The sequence below is a fragment of the Lutjanus erythropterus genome, chromosome 14, assembly GCF_056507025.1.
Source record: "Lutjanus erythropterus isolate fLutEry1 chromosome 14, fLutEry1.hap2, whole genome shotgun sequence".
NCBI lineage: Eukaryota > Metazoa > Chordata > Actinopteri > Lutjaniformes > Lutjanidae > Lutjanus > Lutjanus erythropterus.
The window spans coordinates 24,208,262-24,235,635 of NC_139330.1; the positions used below are offsets into that span (position 1 = coordinate 24,208,262).

Below are 27,374 nucleotides of genomic sequence, written 5' to 3' on the forward strand. Positions count from 1 at the left end.
GAATCTCCATTACTGCCCATTTGGCATTTGATTTGTACCCCCTTTTTTCTGTTTTAGTTCAGTGCCACACTAAACTTCTCTATCAGCCCACAATGACACTCATGTTTTACCTGCACTGTCAGCAACTCGGCAGGAGTGACACTCAGAGTTTTTAACTTAACTATGAACAGGATGACTCACTTTGATTTTTTCTGACTGGGTGGAAATCTGATGTTTTCACATCACAGGGGATGAAGAAAGCCATTAATGACAGTCAGAAAAAGAGTTAAAGTATGCGTCCCAGCACACCATGAAGCCTCCCTCCTGCCTGCTCTTGTCAGCTCTTGGCAGAATTTACAAGAAGGCACAACAGATTAATTTGCCATAGCTGTTTTACTTCCCTGCTCTGTATGCAAATAAACATGTTATCAGAATGTGTTGTTTTTAACCTGCAGGACAACAGTAGTATCCATGAACACACTGGGACGAACACTTCCATAAAGAAAAAAATAACATGATATATAACATTTGCCAAATTTACAAGAAGAATTTGTCATAGACAGGGTTTCACCCAATTTGTAAAGTTCCTCCTCCCTCAACAATTCTCAAAAACAGAGCGTTTTTCTTTTTTTTTTGGGATTCTGGTTTAGTAGTACTCACAAACATCCACTGCAGGTAAGCCATAGGTAATTTGCAATATAATGAACAAAATGATGTTCTTGCAGGATGCCAGTTGAATGTGGTCTAAGAAATCAGATCTCAAATGCCACTTGAGTGTGTTCACACTTGCACTTAAAGGTGTCCACCTGTGATCAGATCATCCAGGACGCATGTTAATACCAGCTCTGAACAGGGACACAGATGGATAACAAAATGACAAGGGGAGCATAAATTATACCTTGTACAGCAGATTGGGAGAGAAGTATGTTTTTGGTGTTTCACTGTATGAAGTAAAGGAGGGACACTGTAGGACAGAGGACACTCGAGCTGTGTTCACATGGTCACTGAAATTGTTGTCCTTAAATGCTCCACAGCTACCTTCATAGACTTTGCCTCAAAGGCGCACAGGATGGTTGGTGGGAAACCCATAGTTTGACTCTTTGGACTGACCAGGAGTCCATTTCATTTCTGTCAACCCATGCACTAATAAGTGATTGAAACTTCAGACACAAATATTTGTCAGAAAAAAACTCTTCTTTTTGACACAAAGTGGATACACATACTTTGCATATGTATTCTTTTCTGTAGATGCGTTTAAAGTAGACTCTAAGTATAAACAAACCTGTAATATACACTTTTTTTTTTTCAATCATTCATTCAATGGCAAGTTCATTGTGCTTTCTGAAGTGGCAGTATTGAAAGACAATAGGCCTGACAGTTTGCTGGCTGATTTAATGTTCTTGTGGTACACTTGCTCTTGGTGCCATATGACAAATAGGTACTTGAATGTGTAGTTTTTTTTTTGCTGTTGTTTTAATGGGATGATTGATTTTTTTTTTCTTTGTTTGTGGTGGAGGGAGAGGGAGGGGTGGGATTTCTATAGTTGTGCATGTTTTGTGATTGAGGGAGGAGTGTATTTTGTGTGTGAGTGGGAGATGTACTGGGCGGATGTTGGGGATAATGTGGGCATGTTCAGTGTGGTGGAATACAATGGGCCTCATGCAAGAACCACTCATGCGAAGGAAGATTTGTCACACTCAGTAGTTTTCTTGTATTTTGAATTCTCTCCAAGATACAAATACAATTTATGAACGGTCCAGACCGTCGTAAGAGTCGTGCAGGTTATCTGCTGTTATCCAAGCCAAATTTTTCTCTAATGACTGAATATTTCATTAGTTTGAAGACGTTTTGAGTTTGAAAAATAAATTACATTCATAATTATGTCAACAGTTATCCTGTTTGACTGCCTTTCAAATTACAATATAATCATAAATTTACACATGAAGCCTAATATCATTACTTTAAATTGTCTACTGTCAGGCGTATTGGCAGTATCTGTCTAAGGGGGGTCATCCTCTGTTACAGTGCCTGACAGTGCAACATCACTTATTATGGCATTCATTCTGTCCTCTGTCTCTGTGATGGAGACATTCTTTTGACCTCCTCCCCCTGTTACTGTCATCAATTACCTTGCTGTGGTGAGACTTTTTTAAAAAGCCATTTTCAAGTTAAACCATTTCGTCTTTATTGGAGTGATTTCAGTGGCATTAGCAGCACTGGTTTTTCCTTTTTCTTGGCTTTAGCAGGTCCCTTCATTCCAATGATGATGATGTTAAAATGATAGATCCATATGTGACAATCTATGAATGAAGCCTTCTTGACATGAAGGACAGGAAGCATAGCCTTATATGGTATTATTGGGGCCTTTGTTATGCTGATTTACAAGTCTCATGAATGTGCACTCACATGCACAGGTCAGTCATTTACACAGTTTTCTAAAGTTAGGAGCGTTTGCTGAATCTGAATTGGCACTTTCGCACAAACCCTCCATACGAAAAAAAAGAGAATGTTTAGAAAAGAATACAAAAATGTTCTTGCATGAGGCTCAGTGTTGGAGAGGAAATGTTAGAAGGTGTAGATGAAAGAAAAACAAAGAAAAATAGGACACAGCAGGATTATAACTTTTCTTTCAAGAACTTCTAATTGCCTATTGTTGTTTCAAGGAATTCAGTTGGTTCACTTTTATTAAACCCTAGAATAGTTGACAATTTTCACGTCATCTGAGTTGATATTGTTCCTGAAAATAAATCATTTACATTTGTGAACTCCTACATTACATTTCCTGACTCAACAGTGTATTAGGTTTTACCACACTGAACACAGGGCTGGGATTTGGTTAATGTTTAAGCTATATCTGACACTGGGCTAGGAGAGGATGAATTGGATGATGTGGAGTATTTGAAGTGGGGTTGTAGTCAGTGTATTAGCTACAGTAGATGGTGGTCGACATGCCCCACTTTGGAGAGGCAGACAGGGGCACCAGCATTGAAGCTAAGCAATGCACTGCTGTGGACAGAATCAGCAACAGAAGGTAATTTAGACACTTAAAATGGTCCACTTAAAAAAATAAATATCAGTTTAGGATATTTTCTGCTTTACCTTGCTGACAGACAGCCTTTTCTGACAGGGAAACACTCTTACACAAACAAAAAATGGCAGACTCCATTGACAAAAACAATCATTTTCACAGAACAAAGATCTACTGCTGCCTCAGTTTGTTAGTTGGGTTGTTACTCTGTGACGCTGGTGAATCTGAACTGTAGAACACAGAAGTCGCACAGTAACAAAAACTGATGGAAGCAGCAGGAGACCAGAAACTTTGACCCACTTTGCTTGCTTTGAAGACAGCAATATTTGACCTGCATAACAGAAGTTTCTGGCCAGAAAAGGCTGTCTAACAGCAGGGTAAAGCAGTGAAAATATTCCAAATATAGTGTACACTTAAACTGACATTGATTCTTCTTAGGTGAGCCTTTTTTAAGTGACTAAAATACCTTAGCAGATAATTGCTTAGCTTCCGTGTGAGTGCCCCTCCGCTTCTTCAAACTGGGGCTTGCCGACCGCTGAGTACTATAGGTAGTACACTGACTTAAATAAGTACCTCATGCAACCGCACGTTAAATAATCCAAACTATCCATTTAAGGGAGGGAAGGCTGGAGGAACATTTATTTTTCTGAATGTAAGTTTTCATTATTCACACTGAATAGCGACTATCCTTACCAGCAAATTGCCTCTTTGCTGGGTGCGGGAGCAGATCCTTGTTCATGATGCGCTTCAATGAGTAGATGTCCTGACTGGCACTCACCACCCTAGTCTGTTGCACCACCATAGCCTACACTGCCTCCCGTGGTACACTTGATATAGGTTACAAATTAGACAAATACAATGGCTCCTACACACAGATACCACTGCATGGACTGAATACAAGCAGCGCTACAGCGTCACATTTTCTCCTCATCAGTCATTTAATGACAAACAAAGCTCTCTTGGCTCCCTTTTTGTTTTGACAAAAAGCACTTGATCACTCTTGGGGAATATAATCTGAAATTTTGTGTAGTAAAGACTTAAAAGTTTTTCCGAAGGATTCTTTGGAGGTTGTTGTGATGCCTGAATGATTTGACCCCGACTTGTTGCTTTGATTTCAGGATATGTTGATAAGTAAAGATCATTTAACAAAGCATATTGTCTCCTGAGCCTGTCAGTTATTCTGTGCCTGCTGGGTCAGTGTGGACAACAGACAGCAGGAGAGAATTCGGAAACAGAAAAATATACGTAACATTCCTTCTGTGGGTTTTTTAGGAAGGAGATGAACCCTTGTTCTCTGCCACCTCCTTTCATCTCTGGTAACTGTTTATACACATATTACTAGAGCTGACAGATGTATGATGGCAATAATAAACTTTTATTCCCTTGCTTTTGAGCACTTACAAAAATGCTGCATTTTGAAGACAGAATGAGGCAATGATAAACTGGTGAGAGTAATGTTTGGCCCACTCATGTTTACTTTTGAGAAGACTAAAGGAAGCTGAGGTTTATGAGACACCCAGAGGATTCACCATTCCTTCTTCCTTTACTAATTTCCCAGAATGCTGTTGTGATGTTACAGACCATACAGTGAACATAAACATTAATAAAAGATAAATCTAAGTTTAAATGATTTTAACTGTTACACTTTTTTTTTAAAGAATGCACTGTTCAGTACAACACAGTAGAAAGTTTGTAAATGTTGTTGGTGTTTGTGCAAATGGTGGCCTGCGCCAAGGCTCAGAAAAAAGCTTTGCAAAAAAAAAAAAAAAAAAGAAACAAACAAAAGAAACAAAAGAAAAACATAAATCTACCAATGCAATGCTTTTGAATTGTAGATGTTAACAAAAATGTTGTATTTGAAGTGACTGAAAGTACATTTCTTTGGGCATGGCCTGGTGTCTACTAAACTTTGAAGGGACAGTTCTCCCCCAAATCAAAAATACATATTTTTCCTGTTACCAGTTGTGCTATTTATCCTTCTAGATATTTTTGGTATATTTGGATATTTTTCCATGTACCACCAGGGGTACACGTACCACAGTTTGAGATTAAGAGGGAAAATGGCAATGTATCATAATTTTTCCAAGCTCATTAAATGATATGTATGAAAAATCATAAGCAAAAAAGTATCTACCAACTATCTCTTTCGATTAAAGAAGCATATTTAATCATATAAAGTACAATATTTCATATAAGCAAGTGTATTGCCCTTTGCACCAGGACGTTTACTGTATTTATCTTCTCCATGTGTGTTACACTGCAACAATGTTTAGATCCAGGATGTAGAGCACAAAGGAGAAAGGTCAAGTTCCAAATAAATAGTTTAATTCTATTTTCAGGAAACATATTAATCTGCAGTATCTTGAAGATCAAAACATTTTCTTAAAGATGAATTTGACTTACAGAATTATTTAGATAGATGGAAATTTTTCTATGGCAATGTTATCATTATTGTGTAGCGAAAACCTGATATTGTGACAGTTCTCACTACAGGCCAGGGAGAAATACACATTTTTGATGTTGAGTGACCCAGTGACCCAACAAAAGGATCACCCACCATCTCCCCTCCCACCCCACACTGCAGCAAGAAATGTTAATCTCTAATCAACTCTCCAGTTTCCCACATTCCACAGGTGGCACTGCTCTGTGTGTGTGTGTGTGTGTGTGTGTGTACTCTGAACCTTAACGAGAAGATAAAGTAGTCACTGAGTCACTCAGTGTTTCAGAAGAAGAGCTGGAGCAGCAGGGTTCGTTTTCCTCTTCAGAAGTCTAACTAAGATGAGCGATGTCGGGAACATGGAGCTGGGGGAGTGCACCAGAAACCCCGGCTATCGGGATGCAGAGGACGGGGACAGCATCACCGCCGTGCCCGGAGACAAGGAGGACTCCACCTCGGTGAAGCTGGAGCAGCAGGAGGAGGAGGAGGCGGCGGAGTACACGCAGATCAAACCGTACGCCGGGATGCCCAAGGAGGTGCTGCTGCTGTACTCCTCCCAGGCCCGGTACCGGGTTCCCCGAGAGATCCTGTTCTGGCTGATGGTGGTCTGCACGCTGGCGCTGGTGGCGGTCACCATCACCGTGATCGCGCTGTCGCCGCGGTGCCTGAGCTGGTGGCAGGTGTCCCCGGTGTACCAGGTCTACCCCCGCTCCTTCAAGGACTCCGACGGAGATGGAGTGGGAGACCTTAAAGGTAAGATGCCCCCGACCCTGCTGCTTCAAAGGGTCTTCTTCTCTCAGCTGATACTCTTCAATCCACAGATTTATCCTCCTCCCTTTAATGGTACATAACTTTTTCCACAGTTATTTTCAGATCCCTTTTCACATTATATTTATACTAATATGATTTATAGCACCATGTGACCCAAATACATGTTATCACAGCTGTTGACAGCATCAGTGTTAATGTAGGTTCTTTGCCTTCAGACTTGTCATTTGGGACAGAGTACAGCATTATGCAGTATTAATCATTATCATGTTTCTGGTCTGGCAGGAATTCAGGAGCAGCTGCATCACTTTGAGTACCTGAAAATTAAGTCGGTTTGGATCAGCCCTTTCTACCGCTCTCCCATGAGGGACTTCGGCTACGATGTGGAAGATTTCCGGGCCGTCGACCCGCTCTTTGGAACCATGCACGACTTTGAAGAGCTCCTGGCTGAAATGCACAACAGAGGTGCGTACTTCAAGCGATGGTTGATGAACACACGCTTTGTTTTGGAGGCAGCAGGGCCCGCTCGATGGCAGGATGTAACTCTTTAACCATGTTAATCTCTTCCTGCTTCCACCAGGTTTGAAAATGATCGTGGATTTTATTCCCAATCACACCAGTGACCGACACCGCTGGTTCAACTTGAGCCGGACTAGAGATCCTCACTACGAGGATTACTATATCTGGACTGACTGCAATGCAACTGCACCGAGGCCTAATAACTGGGTTGGTACTTGAACTGTTCTTCTGAAAATATAGTCATCAGAATGTCAGTTTCCTCATGCCTGTAGTTAGAACTGTCAAAATATCCTTTTCTCTTCTATTTCCCTCCTCCTCTCTCTCAGGTGAGCGTGTTTGGGAACTCATCATGGACTTACGATGAAGTTAGAGGACAATGCTACCTGCACCAGTTTCTGAAGGAGCAACCAGACCTGAACTTCAGAAACCCAGATGTCCGCAGAGAGATGATTGTAAGATAAGGCAACCACACATGCACACATCTTTCTCACATGATTTCATTTCCAAAAATCTTTGTCTTGTCCTTCATATCACAATCCTGTCGAATCTGCAGTAATGATTGATAGTCAGCTCACTACATATTCATTTAGGACAGTTAATCAGTTTGTAATTTCTGCTACACAATACATGGTTCAACAGAATGAATGACAGCCCGTTTGTTTTGTGCTTGTTTATACTCAGTATTTCTGGGTTGTATTTTAATGAAACCAACCAGTTGAGGTGAGTGTAAAATACAACATTTTTATTACATGATATTTACTATTTTATTTTAGGATATTATTCATTTCTGGCTGGAGAAGGGGGTGGATGGTTTCCGGATGGACGCGGTGAAACACATCCTGGAGGCTGCACACTTGAGGGATGAACCACAAGTGGACCCAAACAAACCACCAGTGAGTGTCGCCTCTTTGCACCTCAGAACATTTAAGCTGGTATTATGCTCCGCTAGGGTCCACATGACGTAAATTTCGTAATCTTTGGTATTCGGTTATTCATACCTGAACCCCTTAGTTCAGCTAGAAATAGTGACAAATTTGCTGCGAACAAGAGGCTGCGGTACGTAACTATCCCCTGGGAGAACAGTGTTTGAGTAGTGAAGTGTGAAATTAGAAGTCTCTGTTAACCACAATTGTAGACTTACCTGACTTAATATTACACTTCCTTAAATGAGTATTTTTCAATTTTAAGTTGCAGTTTGATAACTACTTGGTTAGGTTTAGGGAGAGATCATGGTTTGTCTCTGCCATGTGGGTGTAAATAACCACATTTGCTATTTGTACCCTGCGTGCAAATAGGAAATAGCATTGTTGGCTATGGAGACCTGGATGCTTGTCTCTGCCATGTTAGGCTATACACACCCAGGTATAAATTGCCACATTGACTGTTCCACCCGGGGTGCAAATAGCGTCATTGTCTATTACATCCCGGGTGCAAATAGCATGTGAAGAATAATAATCTTAATCAATAATAGTAAAAAGTTGGGATGTAACAATACCAAAAATAAAAGGTATGACAATATCACAACAAAAAGTTCACAATATGACATTTATTACTAAATTAAAAAAAACAAAGAAAAACAATTTGGAAAAAATGTGCTTCACTAATGTGTACAGCATTTTTTGTTTGTGTAAAATTTGGTTTTCTCTTCAACTTGAAGTGCTTCCACTTTCCTCCTTAATTAAAAGTAGTCAATAATGACCTAAATATGTTCAAAAAATTGGCATGAATTGTCTCTAGGAATGGATGCTTGATTTATTTACGTACAAAACAATGCAGCAGTCAGTAGCAGGATAAAATTAAAATAATAAAAAATATTAAGCATGTAATATTGCAATAGATGTCACCGCCGTCTGGTACAGCATTTTTTGTCGTGATATCGCTGTATTTGATATAATGCTGCATCCCTTGTAAAAGGCAACAAACAACATTCAGAGGGTCTGTTCAGTCAGTACTCTGTTACGCTCCCACCACATGGCAGCTCTTCTATCTCTGAGAGCAAAGTTCAGTTTAGTGAACAATCTCTACTGCAACCGCCAGTTAAGAAATTATATTACAGGTTTATTATGTCATATAATACACCATGTCAGAGTCCAGATTTTAACAATGTGAGAGATCAAAGCAGCCCTGTGGGTAGAAGCAGCTCCACTGAAACAGTGCCTCACAGTGTAGCCGGCAGAACAAACGTAATCAACAGCTGAGTGGGATGCGCACTGTCCATGATGCATCATTCATCATTTATCTCTGGCCTAAACGTCGGGTTGACCTTGTGAAGTACTGTTCTGGAATCTGAAGGGTTCATGATTCATGCAGAGTTAAGCTCACTAAGAAAGTGTTTTGTTCCGTGGAGGCTGAAGTTATTTCTCGCAGACAGAAGATTAGTAGCAAAGAGGCATATTTTGGTGGATTAGCGAGTCACTGGGATTTACTTACCACTGCAGAATAACTCTGTAGCACTGAGACTGACTTGTCTACTTAGTGCTGACTGAGAGGTGTACTCACTGCTGCTGCAGCCCACTCAAACTGACCAACTACTCATTTTTAGGCAATATCTCACTCAACGCTGTGCTTTATAGCGGTGTTTTCTGACATAAAGAATCACTGTTAGGCACTACATGGAGATTTTTCTTATGCCTTTACAGTGTAATAGAACTAAATCATTGCAATAAAAAGTCACAGCTGTGTGTTTATTGGGATATTGAGAATTAAATCACAACCTTGGATATGGTTCAACCAATCACAACCGAGCAACTATCTGCGTTATCACTCTTGCTCTATTGGTTTGCACATGTGGCCCCATGTGAGCAATACTCCTAAAAACAAAACACTTAATGTGTGTGTTTTTTTTTTTGCTACACAAAAAGACATACCCTGGTTGCCCTTGCATTTTACAGAAGGGTTACATATTCAATATGAGCCAATATATGACTTATTTTATCTCTTTATATTAAACCTGAACTATGCAGCTAGTTAGCGATTTATGATTTTATTATGAAAGTATTATAATGCAATAATGCAATGCAGTTTCAAGCACTTTATCCAAAGTCTAATCGGTTTTCAAACCTCGAAAACATTACATAAAAATTCTAATTGTACCCTGCACACACATTAGGTGAGTATTACATCACTGTCCCTGAAAAGTGCTTTCAGCAGTGAAGCAACTCCTGAGTGAATTCCCTAAACAGTAAACCTACTGCTTTGCACTGGTCTTCACATCACATTTGATCATGGGCATACCTTAATAAAACTTATTTTTCTGGCCGTGTCCCTTTTTACTGTATTCTTGACATCTTTAATACAATGAACAACGTCCCAGTGAACATTCCTAACACACAACAATAATGTTTGATCACTGAACCCAAAAGTCTGTTATCACTTGGCCTCTACTCTCTGTGTATCTGGTTTCCTCTTATTTTCCTTCTACCTGAGGCCTGTGATTGGACCCTGTGCCTTGGTCTGACAAAGGAACACATTTACACCCAAGCTCTCCTAACTCCCAGTGGGCAGAGGAAAATACACATGAGCTCTCTTAATCCCACTATAGTTGATGATCTACGGCTTTACTATGAATGAACCATTGGTGCCCTACCTGAACCAAATGCAATACTTGACTATAACACTTAGGCTATTAATCTAATGGGCCAGAAATCTAATACTAGCTACACTGCCTCATAATTCTTTGTATTCATAACACTCCAGGAGTCTATAACTTCAGAGTGGGATCTCTACCATGACTACACCACCAGTCAGCTGGGCTTACATGACCTGCTGAGAGAATGGAGGGCTGAGATGGACACCTACAGCCGTGAGCCTGGCAGATACAGGTATAGGATCTAGAACAATACAATAATGCTATTGTATAAGTTGGTAATGTTCTTACCTATTTATCTGTAATTAGCTATTGTATATGATGATGATGCCATACGCTCATAATTCATATTTAATTATATTTCTTATGTATTATTATGAGTTTAGACAGTCCCTGATATGATGTTTTGTCACATTTGTTAATAAATTTATATTTGGTGTAGCCTTGTCCAATGTAACTGTGTTTTACTGTGGTCTATAAGTGTGCTGAGAATAAATTTAACTTGATATAGTGCCAAGGCAAAATTAAGATCCAAGATCACATTAAAATCATGCAATATTAATATAAAGCCTAGACTAAAAATATTCCTCTTTTTTACAGAACTGGAACCTTTTCTCATGCAAATCTCTATTTTAGTCTAGAATTAAAAAAATCATTTTGTTAAAAGCTGATCTTAAATGAGTTAAACAAGGCATGGCTCATATTCACAAGGATGAAACTCACTGCTGAGTCTTGAATGTTTACAATTTATGGCTGTCGTTCAGTTTGCATATTACGATACACAACAAAAGTTGTTGCTTCACTCCAGGTTCATGGTGACAGAGTCGTACGATTACCACGAGGTGGACAAAACCATGATGTACTATGGCACCCCACTGGTCAAAGAAAGTGACTTCCCCTTTAACTTTTACCTGCTGGACCTGCCTCAGAACACCAGTGGCTTGTGGGCTCAACATCTGGTCCACCTGTGGATGGCTAACATGCCCAAGGGACAATGGGCCAACTGGGTGGTGAGTCACAGCAGTCGCACTGATATGTCACTTTCTTGACTCCTTTAAAAATGAGGCTGCCATATGAGGATAAGACCAAATAATCTGCCTTCTAAACACTTAAAGGTTAAAACCACAAGACTGGTGGGTCGCTCTCAGTATATGTCTGATTAAATTGTGTTTCTTTTCCATATCTTTATAATCACATTTTATATTTTATTTCAGGGTTCCTGCAGGTTTCAATAATTTAAGGTTAAGGTACCTTTTAAAGACCATTATAAATTTAAGACCTATTGCACATCCATACAGGCAAAAGTATGAAGGACATGAAGGAAAATCGGTGTCCTAGAATTACTTTCAAAGTAAATGAATGATGTTCTCAATGTAAATACACTGTATTTACAATACTGGGCAATGGCAGGTGTTTGCTGGTGGCTTTTTATGGCAGCTTTATGATTTCTCACTTCCCATGTGACTCTAATGTCTTTTTATATCCAAAGTTCTTATTTTGAACATTTTCTAACAAGGTGTTATCTATGACATGCTTCAACCAAGTACTAAACGCGCTGTTCTTCACATCTCACTGAGCTTGCATTTACCCATTGTAGATGAAAGTAATAGTAGTAGCTATTTTAACTTATTACTTCTAGAGGTAGCTTTTTTGATGAAAGCAGATGCCTGAAAGCTTTTTAAAGTCTACAGTTAAGATGATTTTAGACTTTTTACTGGTCTGCAGAAACCCTGTATTTATTACACAGGCTGAGGTGTAAAATAAATAATAAAAGATGGTGGTAGTTGTGCATCTTTTCCCTACTTTTTTTTTACTCTTAAGCTGTTTGAACAGGTAAATGTTCCCGGTGTGGGATAAATAAAGTAAATAAAATAAAGATTAAGTTTATCTTATCACAAAAACAAATACAAAAACTGACTTGTTAAATCTGGTTTATGCATATGAATGAGGTGGATCATACGGCTAGTTGAGTTCAGAAAGTAGCTGGTGACTGATTAGGTGCACACAACAACATTTTGATGCACTGAACATCAAACTCTAGCACCTAACAGATAACCATGAAAACAAAGATACGTTCAGTTCACTTTCCTTTGTCACAGAGAAGTGTTTCCAGTGTGAGCTGCATTAACCTGCTCCTCTCAGAACAAACCGCATTAAAGCCAAAGTGAAAGATACTGTAAAGTGCTCATTGTTTCAGTGTTATTTACTCCTCTGTGACACTTAAAGCCTACAGTGTCTCAGCCAATCTCAGGCCTCTCTCCCACTTTATCTATCTATCCTGTATCCCTCACTTTTACCTTCACTTCCTTATCTCATTCATCTCTCCACCTTTGCTTGTATTTCTTTTACCTCTGCTGTTACTAGGTTGGGAACCATGACAGGTCTCGAATTGCCTCCAGTGCTGGTCAGACCTATGTTCGTGTCATCAACATGCTGTTGCTGACCCTTCCAGGCACGCCCACCACCTACTACGGCGAGGAGATTGGCATGGAGAACATTAATGTCACAGACAGTCAAATACAGGACCCTGCTGGCAAATACAATTCAGTCAGTGCTGTGCATACACAAAAAAAACATTAAAATACTCACTGCAACATCTCTGCCAAGTACAGTATGTACATAAAAAATAACCTGTTTATTCACAGCATGGAAAAAGGCTATAAAATGTAACACTATCTCTGTGTAGCAATTAAGAAACTGAATGATTTAACCTTCATGAAGATAGAATTTATTGCACGTTTGTTGTACTTTAGACTACATTAAATGGCAACTGAGTGCATTAAAGTGTGTGTTTGTAAACTGTCTATTCATTGTCAGAAGCTGAGGTGGCAAAGTAATTCCTGTTCTTTCACTGCAGAGTGCCAGTCGGGACCCTGAGCGGTCTCCAATGCAGTGGAGTGCTGACATGAATGCAGGTTTTAACAACAAAACCAACATCACCTGGTTGCCTCTACACCCTGATTACAGGAACGTCAACGTGGAGGTACAGAACTCTTGCAGTACTGTCCAACTCTGGACAAACGTCTGACCAGAGCTTGATCAGGTTTCATCATGTCTCCTCTCACTAATCTTTCTCTTCTAGGTCCAGAAGAAGGATGAAGACTCCGTTCTGGCGCAGTACCGTTTCCTGAACATCCTGCGTCAGTCAGAACTCCCTCTTCACCGTGGCTGGTTCTGCTACATCCACGCTGATGCCAGTGTCTTTGCCTACCTCAGAGAGCTGAACGGGCTCGACAGAGCGTTCCTCATGGTGCTTAACTTTGGTAAAGAATCTGTCAGCACAGATCTGTCCTCTGTTAGTGAGTTACCAGAACAGTTGAAGGTGTTGATGAGCACAAACAAAGTCAATGACGGCAAGGTGATGCAAAAGTCTCGTATCGTGACAGATGCAGGCGAGGGTTTGGTGATTCAGTACTCCACCAGCACTCTGTTTAATCCCAACCACCCTGAACAGTGTTACATCTCTGAGAAGGCCTGCTATCTGGGGGCCTTGGACATACTTTATAAATGCTAATGTGACTGGATAATGATATTTAGTTATTACAGTTTCACAGTAGTGATCAAATCATCAAGATTGGTCTTTGCCATTGCCACTGTATTGGATTAATGTCACATAATAAAGAGGACCACTGCAGACACATTCACTTTTGTCTTTTCTTCCAGTGGTGCTGTTAAAGATATGGCCACCAATGTCTCATCCAGGTTGGCCTCGCTGTAAAGGTTGATGTTGGGTCATTGTCGTTGGACTCCTGACTGCCTCCTGACAGCTTTACCATCTCCTCCTCTTGCGTGGAGGCCGAGGAGGGTCCAGACCCAGCTCTGTGTACAGGAAAGCTAGCTTGAGGGCCTCCTGTGTCAGGGAGAAAAACCAGAGGACAAATTTCTCAGTCTGTACCTATCAACTCAACTGACAATTTTGCTTCTTAAAGATTTGAGTTGTTGGGTATCCTCTTGCGGTCTTCACAGCAGAGTTGTATTAGATTACCACAGATAACTGTTGACAGCAGGAACACTGTGCTAAGCTAATATTAACTAGATAACTGTAACAATGGTGGTCTCTTCTAGTTTCTTGAATATTTTAGGGTTTACTTAGGCAACTTTACTGATTGACTGGTGACTGTTACAAGACTAACACAAGTTGTACCATTCACCTGCTAATCAAGCAGCTTAGCATCAGCTGAGTAGGTTAACTGGACAATAATGCAAGATTCATGATTTAATAAAATAAATGCATTATGAGGCGGGAAGACAAACATGCATTCAACTCACACGTCTATAGGCGCAAACAGATAGCCAGGTCAGTATATGGTTTAATTTGATAATTTGATATAATAAACCTGGATTTTAAAGGTGTAGGAGAGAAGACGACTGCATAAACACCTGAACTGTAGTTTCACACTGGGGCTTTAAAAACTAAATCATTTTAAACATACCTATTGGGAAAAGTGTATGAAATAGAGCTGCTTAATTTGTCTTATTTGTAAATGTATCTGAAAGCACACATTTAAAACTTGGAAAATAACACACTCCAAAGGGACAAATCCCTTAAAGACTCTTCCAGTCTTGAAGGAGAATTCATTACCTCTTCCAGCATCAGATCAAAGTCTTCAGGTCCGAGGTGATTTGCTCCAGATTGGATATTCAGAACTATGTTTGGTTCTGGTTCATGGTCTAAAAGAAATAGGAAGACAGAGAGAAAGACGTCAAAGGCAGACTGAGGGAGAAGAGGACCTCTGATGTTTCAAACTTCCTTTAAGACATTTCTCTTATCTTATTGTATGTCCACTTTCTCTGCTCCGCCTCTCTCTCTGTACAGTGTCTCTCTCTCTATCCTCCCTCTGTCTTCTGACTCTGTTTTTCTTCTCCTTTCATTCATTCGTGTTCCCATCTGATATTTCCCTCCCTCTTCTCAAGCCCCTCCATACCCCCCTCCTCCCCATCTCTGTGGTATGGGCTGTTTCACAAGTGCGGTCTTGACCTTGACAGCTCCCAGTCTGTGGCGTCTAATCTCTTGCTCTGATACACTATCTCTTTACCATGCTAATGGGCCTGCCCACTGCCTGCATGTGTCTATGCCATCAGCACTTTATCAAAGACTCCGGAGAACACAGAGAGACAGATTAGGGAGACATACACACACACACTGCCTGGTGTATGTGTGCGTGAACAACAGGAAAGAGAGAGAGGGGTATAAAGAGGAGTACCATCAATGTGGTGAAGGCAGATTATAAGTGAGAGGGAGAAAGAGCCTGTCTAGGGAGAAATGAGAGCAATTAGCTGACACACACACGCACATTTGCTATACTGCAAGGTGACCTATGCTATACTTTGGTCATGAACTTCAGATGCTGTTAGCAGTTTCCCCAAACAGGCAGCCATACATCTGTTACTGCTGCCTCTCCAGACATGGACACTGACACTACTATTGGGAGTTGACCCTGAACTATTCAAATTCTCATGATGCAGAAATTACACTTAAAAGAATGTGGAACAAGTGGAAAATCCATGCTGGAATGCACACACAGAAAGATGTAAACAAACACACATACTTTAGTTTCAACGTATTTGAAGGAAATTATCGATTATTTTTATTTTGCATCATTGCGTGCCATCTTCCCAACATCAAGACTTCAACCGATTTCAACCTACATGAAAGGGCCAGTAGCACAGAAAAACTGATTCCTTGGTGTATCCTTCAGTGCATATGACTCATGACAGATGTAACAAGACAGAAAAAATATAAATGGTGTAACAAGATGAAGCAGACGAGAGAGACTCAAGCAGAGACACTGCACAGAAACTGTCCTTCAGAGGGGGACCTTTTCCTTTCCTGTACTTTTTCACCTTTACTTGAGTAAACAAGTTAAATCAATACTTTTTTTTACAGCTTATTGACAAGTATTTGTACTTCTACTTGAATACATGATGTGTGTACTTTTCCCACCCTTGCTGTGCACATTTGCATCAAAAAGTTTACAAAAGCATGCACTTCTGACATGAAGGTTGCAAATTGTAAACACTTTCCTTAATCAATTATTGGTAATAATACCAAATGGGTTTTTGCCGCTCAATGAACCTTTCAACAGCAATATATTGCATATTCTCTGCTGGCATTACATACCCTATGAAACATAAAGATGTAAAGGCTGACATATTACACAGATAAAATTACCATGCATAACATTGAAGATCAAATAATTTTATTTGATTGATCAAATTCTTAATGACCGATTGAACACATGTAAATCTCGATGATCAAAAATGATTCAGCTGATATAATAGCATGTGAGCGAGTGTATGTGCGCATGTACCTGATTTTGGCGTCATGGTGAAGTGTGTATGAATGGTGTTCTTCAACCGCTCTGCATATTTGAGAACACCTGCCAGAGGAACTCTGGCGTCACCGCTGTAGGCCGTCAGCAGAATCGATGGGTAACACTGGCTCACACAAACACACAAAATGGTTAACCTGCAGCAGTTTTCTTTATTGTTTTTGCAAAAAGTTGTTTTTAATGATCTTCTTTATCCCCTAAATCAGCATTCTTAAGACAATACTGTACATTCTTCAGAATACAGTCGCTGTCAGTGGGACATGGGACTAAACAAGGAGTTCTGGTCTTGTGTTGGACAGATGTCAACTTACTTGTTTTGAGAGAGAGCGTGAAAGCCACTAATAGAGCCAGAGCTTAGTCAGACACACTGGACTAAAATGTGGGCCATGGGAATTTATAATGGCTTTTCAACATAGTCTGAATTAAGTCTAATATTCCAAAGTGCATCCTTCATTCAATAAAAATTGAAAGTATGCAGCATTCTTAGTAAAGGAAAATATTAGTTCAAGTGGTAACACATTAGGAAAACACCCAATTCACAGAAAACTGCAGCCACACTTTTTTTTCCCCATAGTTTTCCTATCCATACCTGAGGAGTAATGTTGTGAAGGGGACAGTAGGAGGAGATGGTGAGTCTATGTTTTGGGTTTCCCACTGGATCCCCCCATTCCTCTCTGTCCTCCAAAGTTAGAGGCAGGCTGGGGTTCTCCATAGTTCCCAACACATCCAGGAAAGGAGCCTGTGCGCAGAAAAACAGAAGGTTTTGGATCTGAGTGTGTGTATTTTAAGCCATCTCTTATGGTGAAGGCTGTATTTCAAGCTGTATTTAACCCTTACATGTAGGCCTGCTCTGTTAAAGTGCCCCTGAGGAAGACATAGAGTCCCTCATATTCTTCGTTCATTAGACATAGAATAAAACTAAAAGCTACACAATACAAGATGCAAGTACACAAACGCACAGATCTTCAGTGATTTAACATCTTACCTGCAATGTAACAGCCCGCATTAAGTGTGGGTGTCTGTTGCACAGTGCTCCCACTGGCACAGCCCCGGCACTGCAGGCTGCAAGGGCAGTGAGTGAAGGACAGGAGACTCCTAAAGAAAAAAGGTGATGGAGACAGGCTTGGAGGTCCTCCACTCCTCTCTGCTTACCCTCCACACGAGCTTGTCTTTGCCAGGACAGACCCCGCTCTCCTCCTCCTCTAGGGGGAGTAGAGGTAAAGAACACAGATTCACATCAACACTTTAATGCACAATATTTAAATTCTGCCACTAGTGATCTCTCCAACATTAAAGCAGTGACAAAGGATGTAGTTTTTTGATATATCAGATATTTTCCCGTAATTTCCTCTTCCATAATATTGACTTCACTTTATACAGTACCTGATGTGGCAGTAGGCCAGAGCCCAGCCCTCCTCCAGTAGTAGCCTTTTCTCTGGGCAGAACTCCATGTTAAGATCTCGGCCATAAGCGCCGTAGACATGGACCAGTAGCGGTGCCTGTGTCAAACTGTCCACAGGTGCTGTATGAAACAGTGTCACTGGCACCAAGGTACCATCCTACAGAGGAGAGGCAGAGATATTGTTTAAGGTATCATCATTTGCACTTCTGTGTGGTTATGCAGAGATACATGTCAGTGTGTCTGTACTATTGAGGTCTTCTGTCTCTGGTGGCTAGCTGCCCATAGAGCTTTGTCAGTGGACACCTACGTCTCAGTACAAACTGCTTACCTCTCTGCTGATACTGTTTCAGTGTGTGCGTGTGTCTTATATGTCAAGTGTTCTCACTTGGCTTCTGGCTTCCAAGCGTGTGGTGGTATAATTGCTCTGGATCTCTGTGGAGGACCCATCTTCAGTTGTGGATACAAGTAGCCCATCTTCAGGGTTCAGACAGTAGGGCACTGGTGGGTGTACTGGGGATGAGATCAAGAACTCGAACACACTGCGTTGGTCTGCTATGCCTGGATTCATGGTTGTGATGGCACAGGCCCAGGAGGGGAGCTTGGTAGTTTAGAAATATAAAGGTATTAGAGCTGAATAGATATGTAAAAGAAATATATATATATGTATATATAAAAAATCTTGATCTGGGACAATATATCTAAAAATAGAATGAAACCTAAAGCTACTACAAGGAGTTTATCTGATTATGAGACCCTCTCGATTTTAGACTGATGCCTGATGACCTACAAAAGAAAACAAGCCCATCCATCAGAAGATTGGCTATTACTATATTGTTATTCTTAGTGCCTGCCACAGGGTCAGATTCTCCTTGAAATCAGTGAGTAGTACAGCCAGTTAAAATGCAGTAGGCGGAGATATTTATTTACATAATTCTATTTTTGATATCATATTTTTGGGTTACAACAGTGGAAACACTACTTTTGTCCACAGGGGCCACTACTTTAACAAGACCAAGCTAGCAAGAGGAAGCAAAATGGTAAAGGAACAAGTTACATGACTAATTGCAAGCAGGCCAGCAAGGAAGTAAGCAGGAGATACAAATGAAGAAAAAATAATTCTACATAGAGCCAGACAGACATAATGCTCAGCTGATATTGGCCTATCACAGCTCTATCATTATCTAAGTATATTGATTACAATTTCCTTTACACAACAAATAATGCAGATTTATTTTGTGTTTGTTTTATAGACAGCATTTTATGCATGGTTTTCTCAAACCAAGAAAAAGGATCGAATGATAGAATGAAACCTAAAGCTACTACAAGGAGTTTATCTGATTATGAGACCCTCTCGATTTTAGACTGATGCCTGATGATGATTGATGATGATGATTATGATGATGATGATGATGATGATGATTCTATTTCTATTTATGTAGAAATAAAACAGTTACAGTTTACTGTTTCAGTGCCCTGATGCCATTTTGGATTTTGTGTATTTATATACAAATAAAGAATATCTGTCGATATGTTGAAATTGGCCCCCAGAATCCAGTATTGGCTGGACTCTACTTCCACCAGTTTTCTGTCGTACTGACCTGTACAGTGTATGCCTCCCTGGGATTGGTCAGTGGGACCACGATCAGGATGAGTTCACCGGTTGGTGTTATTGCAACCAACACACAGTGGTTTCCAACCACGTCCATGTCTTTGACTGCAGTGCCAGGGCCAGGGGCAAACAAGGGCACCCAGGACACCATGGATGGGTCTGAGAGAGGGGCCTGCACCACCTAATGAGCATACAGAAGGATAAAATAAAAAAAATCTCTTGAAATTAAAAAGATTTATCTGCATGTTTTTCTTCTTCCAAACATAATACTCTATATAGAGACCATATAACATTTCAAAACAAAGAGGAATCAGCAACAGTCGCTATGTTTCCTGTCTGTGTCTATATATGCACCCTATAAAAAGTGTGTGTTTACATATGTATTGTATAAACCCTACCTGATATTCCTGTCCAGGCCCTGTATTAGCCAGTATAATCAACATCCGTCTCCAGTGTTCCACATGGTACAGGAGATCCAACTGGCGGGGCTGAATCAGGAAAGGCTCTAAATGGGATGTTGTTGTATCAATCAGCAGCACCTCTGAAGAGGTCCTGCTGTTGAAGTTGATGCTCAGTATCTGTCTGCCTCTGGAAAGGGCAACCTCCACAAACACACTGGGGAGATGTTGGTGTTTCGATTAGAGACGGTGAGGGAGCAGAGACAACTTAGATGTCATGTTAGTTACACTTACTCAGGATGAGTTTCCTCATACACAGAGGTTATCCGGCCTCCACTGGATGTCAGGTCCAGACGAAACACTCTGCTGCAGCGCAGACCCTCCAGAGTCGTGTAAAATAGGACCTCGTCTGTGGCCCACTCTTCACCGAGGCAGACACAGACATATATTTAGCTAGTGCGCTATTACCTCTCTGTTTTTTACAAGTGCAAACTCTTTGAAACGTACCAAAGCTGAAGACTTTGTCCACGGTGAATATGATGTGTGGAGGATCCAGCAGAGGGGTATTTCCCTTTCCAAGTTTCACAATCACACACCTGCATTATCAAGGACATCCCTTTTTTTAGTTCAGTAATTGTCAACAGTTTTAAATTTGACAATCAAAGAAAACAAACATTTCTGTCAAATAAACGATATTCTGTATGTTTGATGCTGTTCTCTTTATTTCACCTTGGCTCTTCTCTGTGATTAGTTTTTAATGTGGCAGCAAGGTGCGTTTCCTCTGGAGACAGACATATTCTCTGAACGGTCCACTGAAATCTAGGCTTCCTCTCTTCGTTATTAAGTCCTGTCTTCTCCTCCTGTTCAGAGCCTTGTCCCAGATTTAGCACCTGCTCTGGCTCCAGCTCACCTGCAAACGGGAAGAAGAAACAGAGTCATTCACAAAAATGGGAAAGCCACTGTTCTGAATAATGTATCACATGAAGTATAAGAACATATTATACAAGAAAATGTACTATAATTTAATTTCTGTAATCTCCTTTTTAGTTTCCTTTAACACATTTTTCAATGGAATGTCTATGGATCAACTAATTTATAGAATTCAATATCATCACAGGTCTTTGCAGTTGCAGGCTTTCAGAGCTGTTGTAGTCAAGCTACGCTCATGTTTTTTATGCTTACTCTGTCTCTTGTCCATTCTGTAGATGCCATCACCTTCAATGAAATACACATGGTGATGTCCACAAACCTGTGTCAAGAGAAATTACAGTAACTTGCAAAAATAATCACAAATTTCACAAATGCCTGCCGGATAAGTATAATCTGAGTCTTCCAAATTCTACTCATCCTACACAAAAATGTGCACCCTGTTCTTCATGACACCACAAGAGTGAATTCGAGTCATTAACACAAAGAGATGGGTGATGATATAAAGCTTGGTTGCTATTGTTGTGCATATCAGGCAGGGGACTGATATGTAACTGTTAGGCTATTTATTTTTTGTATTCAAATGTTTTATCCACCAGTCCCACTGTGGTAACATCAACATCATGATGAAAAGCAGGTCTTTACTTACCACTGAGTGATCAGGTATGTTGGAGAACCTGCGGTATGTTGCCTTCAGCCTCCTGTTGAAATACCTCTGCAAGTCCTTGTACCTCTCAAGTCCAGAGCTGAGACGAACACCTGATGAGTCTGAAGTATCCTGATATAAAACACGTACATTAATTAACAAATGACTTTGTTGTACCCTGTCCAAGAGTCACTGGGACAACACACTGATTGTCTAAGAGCATTGTAGTTTGTAACCACTGAGTGAACTGGTGTAAAGCTGTTACTACACTGTTATTTTGGCAATAGCAACAACAGATCTGTAATAACAGAAGAGGTTTGCATTTTTGCAATATTAAGTAGTATGAAACCTGCTTATGTTAAACATGTTAGAACCACTCTGTTTTTATCCACATCTAAATTCACACTGCAAAAGCCCTATTTCACTTACTGGCGACATTATGTGTAATTTCTTAAGTTGTAAGGAATGAGAAAGTTAGGTCTTGACATGCTTTCAATTCTGAAAACATTTCAAGTTAGAAGACTTGATTTGATCATTAATAATTATGTACAGGCGTTTATGTGCCCATTTGCTGTAGCTTATCCCGGTATGTGTGCAGCGAGCCACATCCAAAGAGGCTCAATTTCAACCCTATGCCCTGATCTGTGGCTCCGTACAAGACTAGTTTTGTCAGCATGGTGAAAAGACACCGTTCTGAATAATGAATGACTTGGACGTTATCGACGAGATAGCTTAACAGTCAGTAATTTTACACCAAGCCTAAGGTGAGTAAAAACAGCATCGGTAACGTTAACTGAACACCCTTACCGATGTGTAGCAACGTTGGACGGACAAGGAGAGCCGTGTTATCCGTTTGCAAACGGCCAGCTCCCAAAACAGTGACAAAGACGGTGTAACGAGACGAGCGGAGGAACACAGCAGAGACGAGAGAACGGCCATTGTGAAGATTTAACAGTTAATTAGCTAAATTATCACATAATAGCTGTAAATGTCACGTACTGTGTGTCATCTCGACAGTAAATGCTTCCACGTTTAATATAAGCATTAATCATTGTATTTCAACCTGTAAAATTCACTGTTTTGTTATTTAAAGGAAACAATCATTAAAACAATCATTGCGTTAACCGTTAACAGCAGCCAGCAAATTCTTTGCACGTGCATGATTTCCTAAACAAAGCCCGCTGTTGATGACGTACTTAGCAGTGCCAGACTAAAATAATCAAACCCAGAGGGGCGCAGCTGACAGTTTGTACTGAAAATCGAGCATGATCGTTTCGACAGTCCATTGCTATGCCTCGAGTGCCAGAAGTGTACGGAAGTAGCATGCATCCATTGTGGGTGTAACAGGTGATTACAGTCGAGCCATATCTGTAATAATTTCTGCGTTGGTGTCGTTTATGAGAAAGCAGTATTTTTGTATGTCCACATTGCTGGCGATAAATGTGACAGCTCCACGGCCAGTACATTTGTTTACGGATTTTTTTCCGCCCGTAACTTCGAGGGCAAAATGGAGAGGGACTCTACCGGTACTGCAGAGAAGACCGAGCCGGCTTCGCCTGTGAGGAAAAATATTAATGAAGACACCTGCGCAGCTAAGTCCCAAACCGCCCAGGATGGGACCTGTGCTACTACTGATGTCGCAAGAGCCAGGTGGACACTACTGAGACAGGTACTGTTATCCTCAAAGGGAAAAAAACAAACCTTTTATGGTTTTGGACTATTTTTATGCACATTTTTTTTCCAAAATGCGTTGATTTTTCGACGTGAAATGTGTTGTAGGACCTCTTTATATTATGTATTTCCAGTAGAATTGCTGCCCAATGTAATTGTTGAATACTAAGGCGTTGGAAGTGTATTGCCCTGTTTATTACAGTGATTACGACATTTCCTGTGTAATACACAGTATAACTTAAATATTTACCTTAAGTTATTTTATCAACAAGTACTTTTATAAACACTCTCTTCTTGCTCCACCAGTTGGAATCTCTTTCCTCTGGGCACAGAATCTCGTTAGCTACAGTATGTGTGTAACAGAGCCTTCTGCACAGGAGCAGTAGCTGTAAAAGCAGGGCTTCTGCTTTTTCCCATAGATGGGCATTGCACAGATGTTACACTTAAATGACAAGAAAAGCTCCTTGCAATGAGGTTATCTTGCATTCTGCCCTTTTTTCCCCCCTTGATCAGTAATGACTTCTATGTGCATGGACTCCACTGCTATAGATAGATCACAGGGGTATGCTATATAGTATAGTTCCAAAAAGGGCAGCAGATTCAGCAGTGTGGAAGTATTTTCATTGTAAAAGATCAGATGTACAGTGAACCACTGAGATTAAGGCTATTCAATTTTTTTCTGGTTGAATCCAACACATGAAAACATGGTGTTATTATTGGAATTTTGTATATATTGTGTTACATCAAGTTAAAACCAAAACATGGCCATTAAAAAAGACAAATGTAAAACTGGCTGCAAATGTCTTTCACCTCCATTGCATATTTTAGTTTTCCAGAAGGACCTCTTGTCTGTTGGACTGAAACCTCACCCTTCCAAAACCGGAAACCATGACTAGAGTTGGGACTGACCTGATCCAGTATCGGTATCTGGTGTTGATATTGGCATAATTCAATCATTGGATATTGAACTGACATCACTGATCCACATACTGACCCACATTCCATAGTGTGATGTTTTTATGAATTATGAATATGTAATCATATAATTGTAAGCCAAGAGCCAAAACGTTGTAGCACAAATGAATTAATTAATCAATTAGTAATAAAACGGTTCAACAAAGATATCTGGTAGTCCCCATAGTTTTTTGGAGGTACACATACAGGCGGAGCATGTACCAGACTATAAGCCCACTGTTGGAGCCAAACTTTTGATGAAACAGTCTGCAATTGAGTGAACAGTTGGCTAACTCAGCATGTCCTTAGTTTGGAGATATTTTAGTCTCAAAACAGAAAAGCAAGACAACAACTTGTAATGTGTATAAAGCCAACATTTCCAGTGGCAAAAGTTGTAAGTTGTTATTGACAGATATCCAAATTCAGATATCAGAATTGTATCCGTGCTGAAAAAAGTGGACCAGTGCATCAATAAACATGACTGATTCATTCTGTAAATGTTGAGACGAATCAACTTATGGAGAGATTTACCAGTTAAGGATGTGCTCATTTGTGGAACTTAAATTTCATTAACTCCCCTTTGTTTCCACTTCCAACTATCACAGGTGCTGCGTCAGAAGCAGGTGGACAGTCCAGAGGTCAAACAGGTGTCGGTTCGCAGGTTTGCCACATTTGACCTTTTCAGCAGGAAAAGGCTTGTGACACAAAACCCCACTGATTCCTCAGATGACCAGTGGGTGGAGTACAGAAGTGTCTACTTTCCTGAGTACAGTGCCTTTCTCAGGTACACACACTTTAATGGATGCACATAACAATAATATACCAGAAACATATAGAAAATAGTATGCATGTAAAAATATGGGCTTTGTTCTTAAATGTTTGCATGCTGACATGGATATAGCATAGTGACAGTGCACCACACAATGGGCCATTCCATGATACCACAAAACATCAGACTAGATGGGTAAAAGTCACTAATGAACAAGTTCCATATGTCATACTACTTTTACCATCAAGGGTAAAATAACATTAATTAATGTATATAGAATCTGTGGCTTGTTGTGAATCTAAAACAAACCCCATTTCTAATATACAGTGGGGTTTATTTGGCTGGGTGTGGCTGGGTGACTGTTGCCTGGGCAAGATACTGAACCCCAAAATGCCCCTGAAGGCTGTGCCATCAGTCTACTAGTGTTTGTGTGATTAAGTGAGCAAATGGGTGCACATGAGTTGAGCAAGTTCTTTGAGTAGTCCATGGACAAGCTAAACGCTATATAAATGCAAGTCTATTTACCATTGTTAAAGCATGTCCTATAAATCAGGTTGAATTGTAGTGACTGAACTACTGTTGAATCAGTTGCTCTATGTAACATTGATGTCCACACAAAGATGAGACAGTAGTATGCAACTACTACAGAATACAGCAGAAGACATAGTAGATTTTGGATTCTGAAAACATTTTCAAACTTGAAACCAAAGATAGTTACTTAGTTATTTTTAAATGTTTTCAAATGCAACAAATTTGAGATTTGTAAGTATGACACATCAATCTGTACTTATTTTTGGATTATTTTCCTTTGGAACATTGACATACTTTAAAATACTAACTAATACTAAGATTCTTTGTCTCATTTCACTGTCTGTTAGAAAAATGCATAATAGAGAAAGTTCTCCAGACTGCTGTATAAGTCTCTGTATTTTTGTGTCTGTCAGGGATAACCTGGGGCCTCTTAGAGTTAATGAAGTGCTCAACAGTTTTGACAACACTGGGAATGTCTGTAAGTACATAATTTATTACTTACTGCTTGAAGGCATTGTATTTATAATGTATTTTTGTGTGTGAGTGATTGTTTTCACAGAGTTTGTTTTACCTGCACTACTCCCTGGCTTTTATCCCATACACACACACACATACACACGCACGAACACACACAAACACTCCAACTTTGTGTTAGCCTCATGCTGTGTGCTGTTAGTGTTTGATTGATGGTTTGATGGAGGTGCTTTGATTCCATCTCTTTCAATGGGAGTATGTCTCTTGTGTGGCCTCCACAGCGGTTTATCATGTACTTATTCCTCCCAACTACCTTCAGATGTCCTTTAGGAGGAAAGTGGGCTGCAGTCTTCTTATTGCTTCAGTTGACAGTGATGAGGGGTTTTGGGAGAAAGGAAAGAGCATGACTCAAACAGGGATTTTCACATGCTCTATGATATGGAGTGAAATAGCATCACTTGAATCACAAGAGCCTTGATTTCACCTTCATTGTGTGAACTTTTGGTGGAGCACTGAGGTTGACTGAGCTTACCTCTGGTTGAGTTTAGTTCACTTTGACTCTTATTGCTCTGTTCAGTTATTACGTATGCCTTTTAGCAAGTTAAATACAGTGTATGACTGCTGTTTACATGTGCAAAAGCATTAATAATCAAATTCTTTGGAACAAATGAGCAGAAAAGTTTTTTTTGATGAGACTGCAGACACTTATACTCTGTTATATGTACTTTTTAGCATACAGAGTTAATGTCATTGTATGTGTATTTTTTGCACTACCAAATTAAGCTATTATAGCAATGTAATGGAAATTTTCATGTCTGTTCTTACATATTACTGTGTGTTATGCTTGTTTTTGCTGTATGTAACGATGTGACCGCATTTTGTCAGCAAGTTGTAATATTGGCATTATCACAGAATAACACTATTATTGTGAATGGTATCATATGGCACACCCCTAATACAATACAACTTTATTGTCCAGCTTTGTAGCAATTTGTCTTTGGCTACACCCCAGCAGTATAAAGTACTGCAAAAATCTAACATTATAATATTACAAACAACATCAACATTATGTGTTATTACAGTGATTAAAAACATGAATTCAGCTTCACAGACCTGCTCAACAACTCAATCTTCACAGGCATGTGATGGGGTATGACAAAGATCATGGGTTAGTGTTAACCAGCCAGATGGCTCCACAGGAATCAGGGTCAGAGGTGAAGGTCATAGCTAAGGGCTACTTCATCACACACTGGGATCAGACTACATAAATCATGACAGAGCCCAGTGACAGCTTTCATTCCAACCTGCTAGAATAGATAATCCCCTTTTTCTGCAGGTAGACAA

The 27,374-nt window shown here is 40.1% G+C and overlaps 3 protein-coding genes across 3 annotated transcripts in view; 2 read left to right on the plus strand and 1 right to left on the minus strand.

The window, feature by feature from the left end:
• The first annotated feature begins 2,716 nt into the window (after positions 1–2,716).
• slc3a1 (solute carrier family 3 member 1) lies at positions 2,717–13,953 on the plus strand. Its single transcript, XM_084735320.1, has 10 exons — positions 2,717–6,197; positions 6,498–6,677; positions 6,793–6,938; positions 7,058–7,183; positions 7,505–7,624; positions 10,428–10,552; positions 11,126–11,327; positions 12,682–12,864; positions 13,175–13,300; positions 13,400–13,953. Exons 1-10 carry the CDS (start codon positions 5,786–5,788, stop codon positions 13,829–13,831), a joined length of 2,052 nt encoding a protein of 683 aa, XP_084591446.1. The 5' UTR covers positions 2,717–5,785; the 3' UTR covers positions 13,832–13,953.
• A 72-nt stretch (positions 13,954–14,025) lies between these two features.
• prepl (prolyl endopeptidase like) lies at positions 14,026–22,611 on the minus strand. The gene is made up of 15 exons (XM_084735318.1): positions 22,439–22,611; positions 21,635–21,763; positions 21,241–21,307; positions 20,788–20,968; positions 20,566–20,654; positions 20,353–20,479; positions 20,059–20,275; positions 19,650–19,841; positions 18,437–18,649; positions 18,033–18,208; positions 17,635–17,851; positions 17,239–17,388; positions 16,629–16,755; positions 14,900–14,988; positions 14,026–14,167 (listed from the first exon to the last, which is right to left on the minus strand). The coding sequence occupies exons 1-15, from the start codon at positions 22,568–22,570 to the stop codon at positions 14,087–14,089; spliced, it is 2,187 nt and encodes a 728-aa protein (XP_084591444.1). The 5' UTR covers positions 22,571–22,611; the 3' UTR covers positions 14,026–14,086.
• Positions 22,612–22,619: 8 nt separating this feature from the next.
• Positions 22,620–27,374, plus strand: part of camkmt (calmodulin-lysine N-methyltransferase) — a 152,803-nt gene continuing 148,048 nt past the window's right edge. Inside the window, exons 1-3 of the mRNA XM_084735321.1 lie at positions 22,620–23,300; positions 24,862–25,040; positions 25,970–26,034. Coding sequence (XP_084591447.1) covers positions 23,139–23,300; positions 24,862–25,040; positions 25,970–26,034 — 406 coding nt within the window. The 5' untranslated portion in view covers positions 22,620–23,138. The remainder of the gene's footprint in view (positions 23,301–24,861; positions 25,041–25,969; positions 26,035–27,374) is intronic.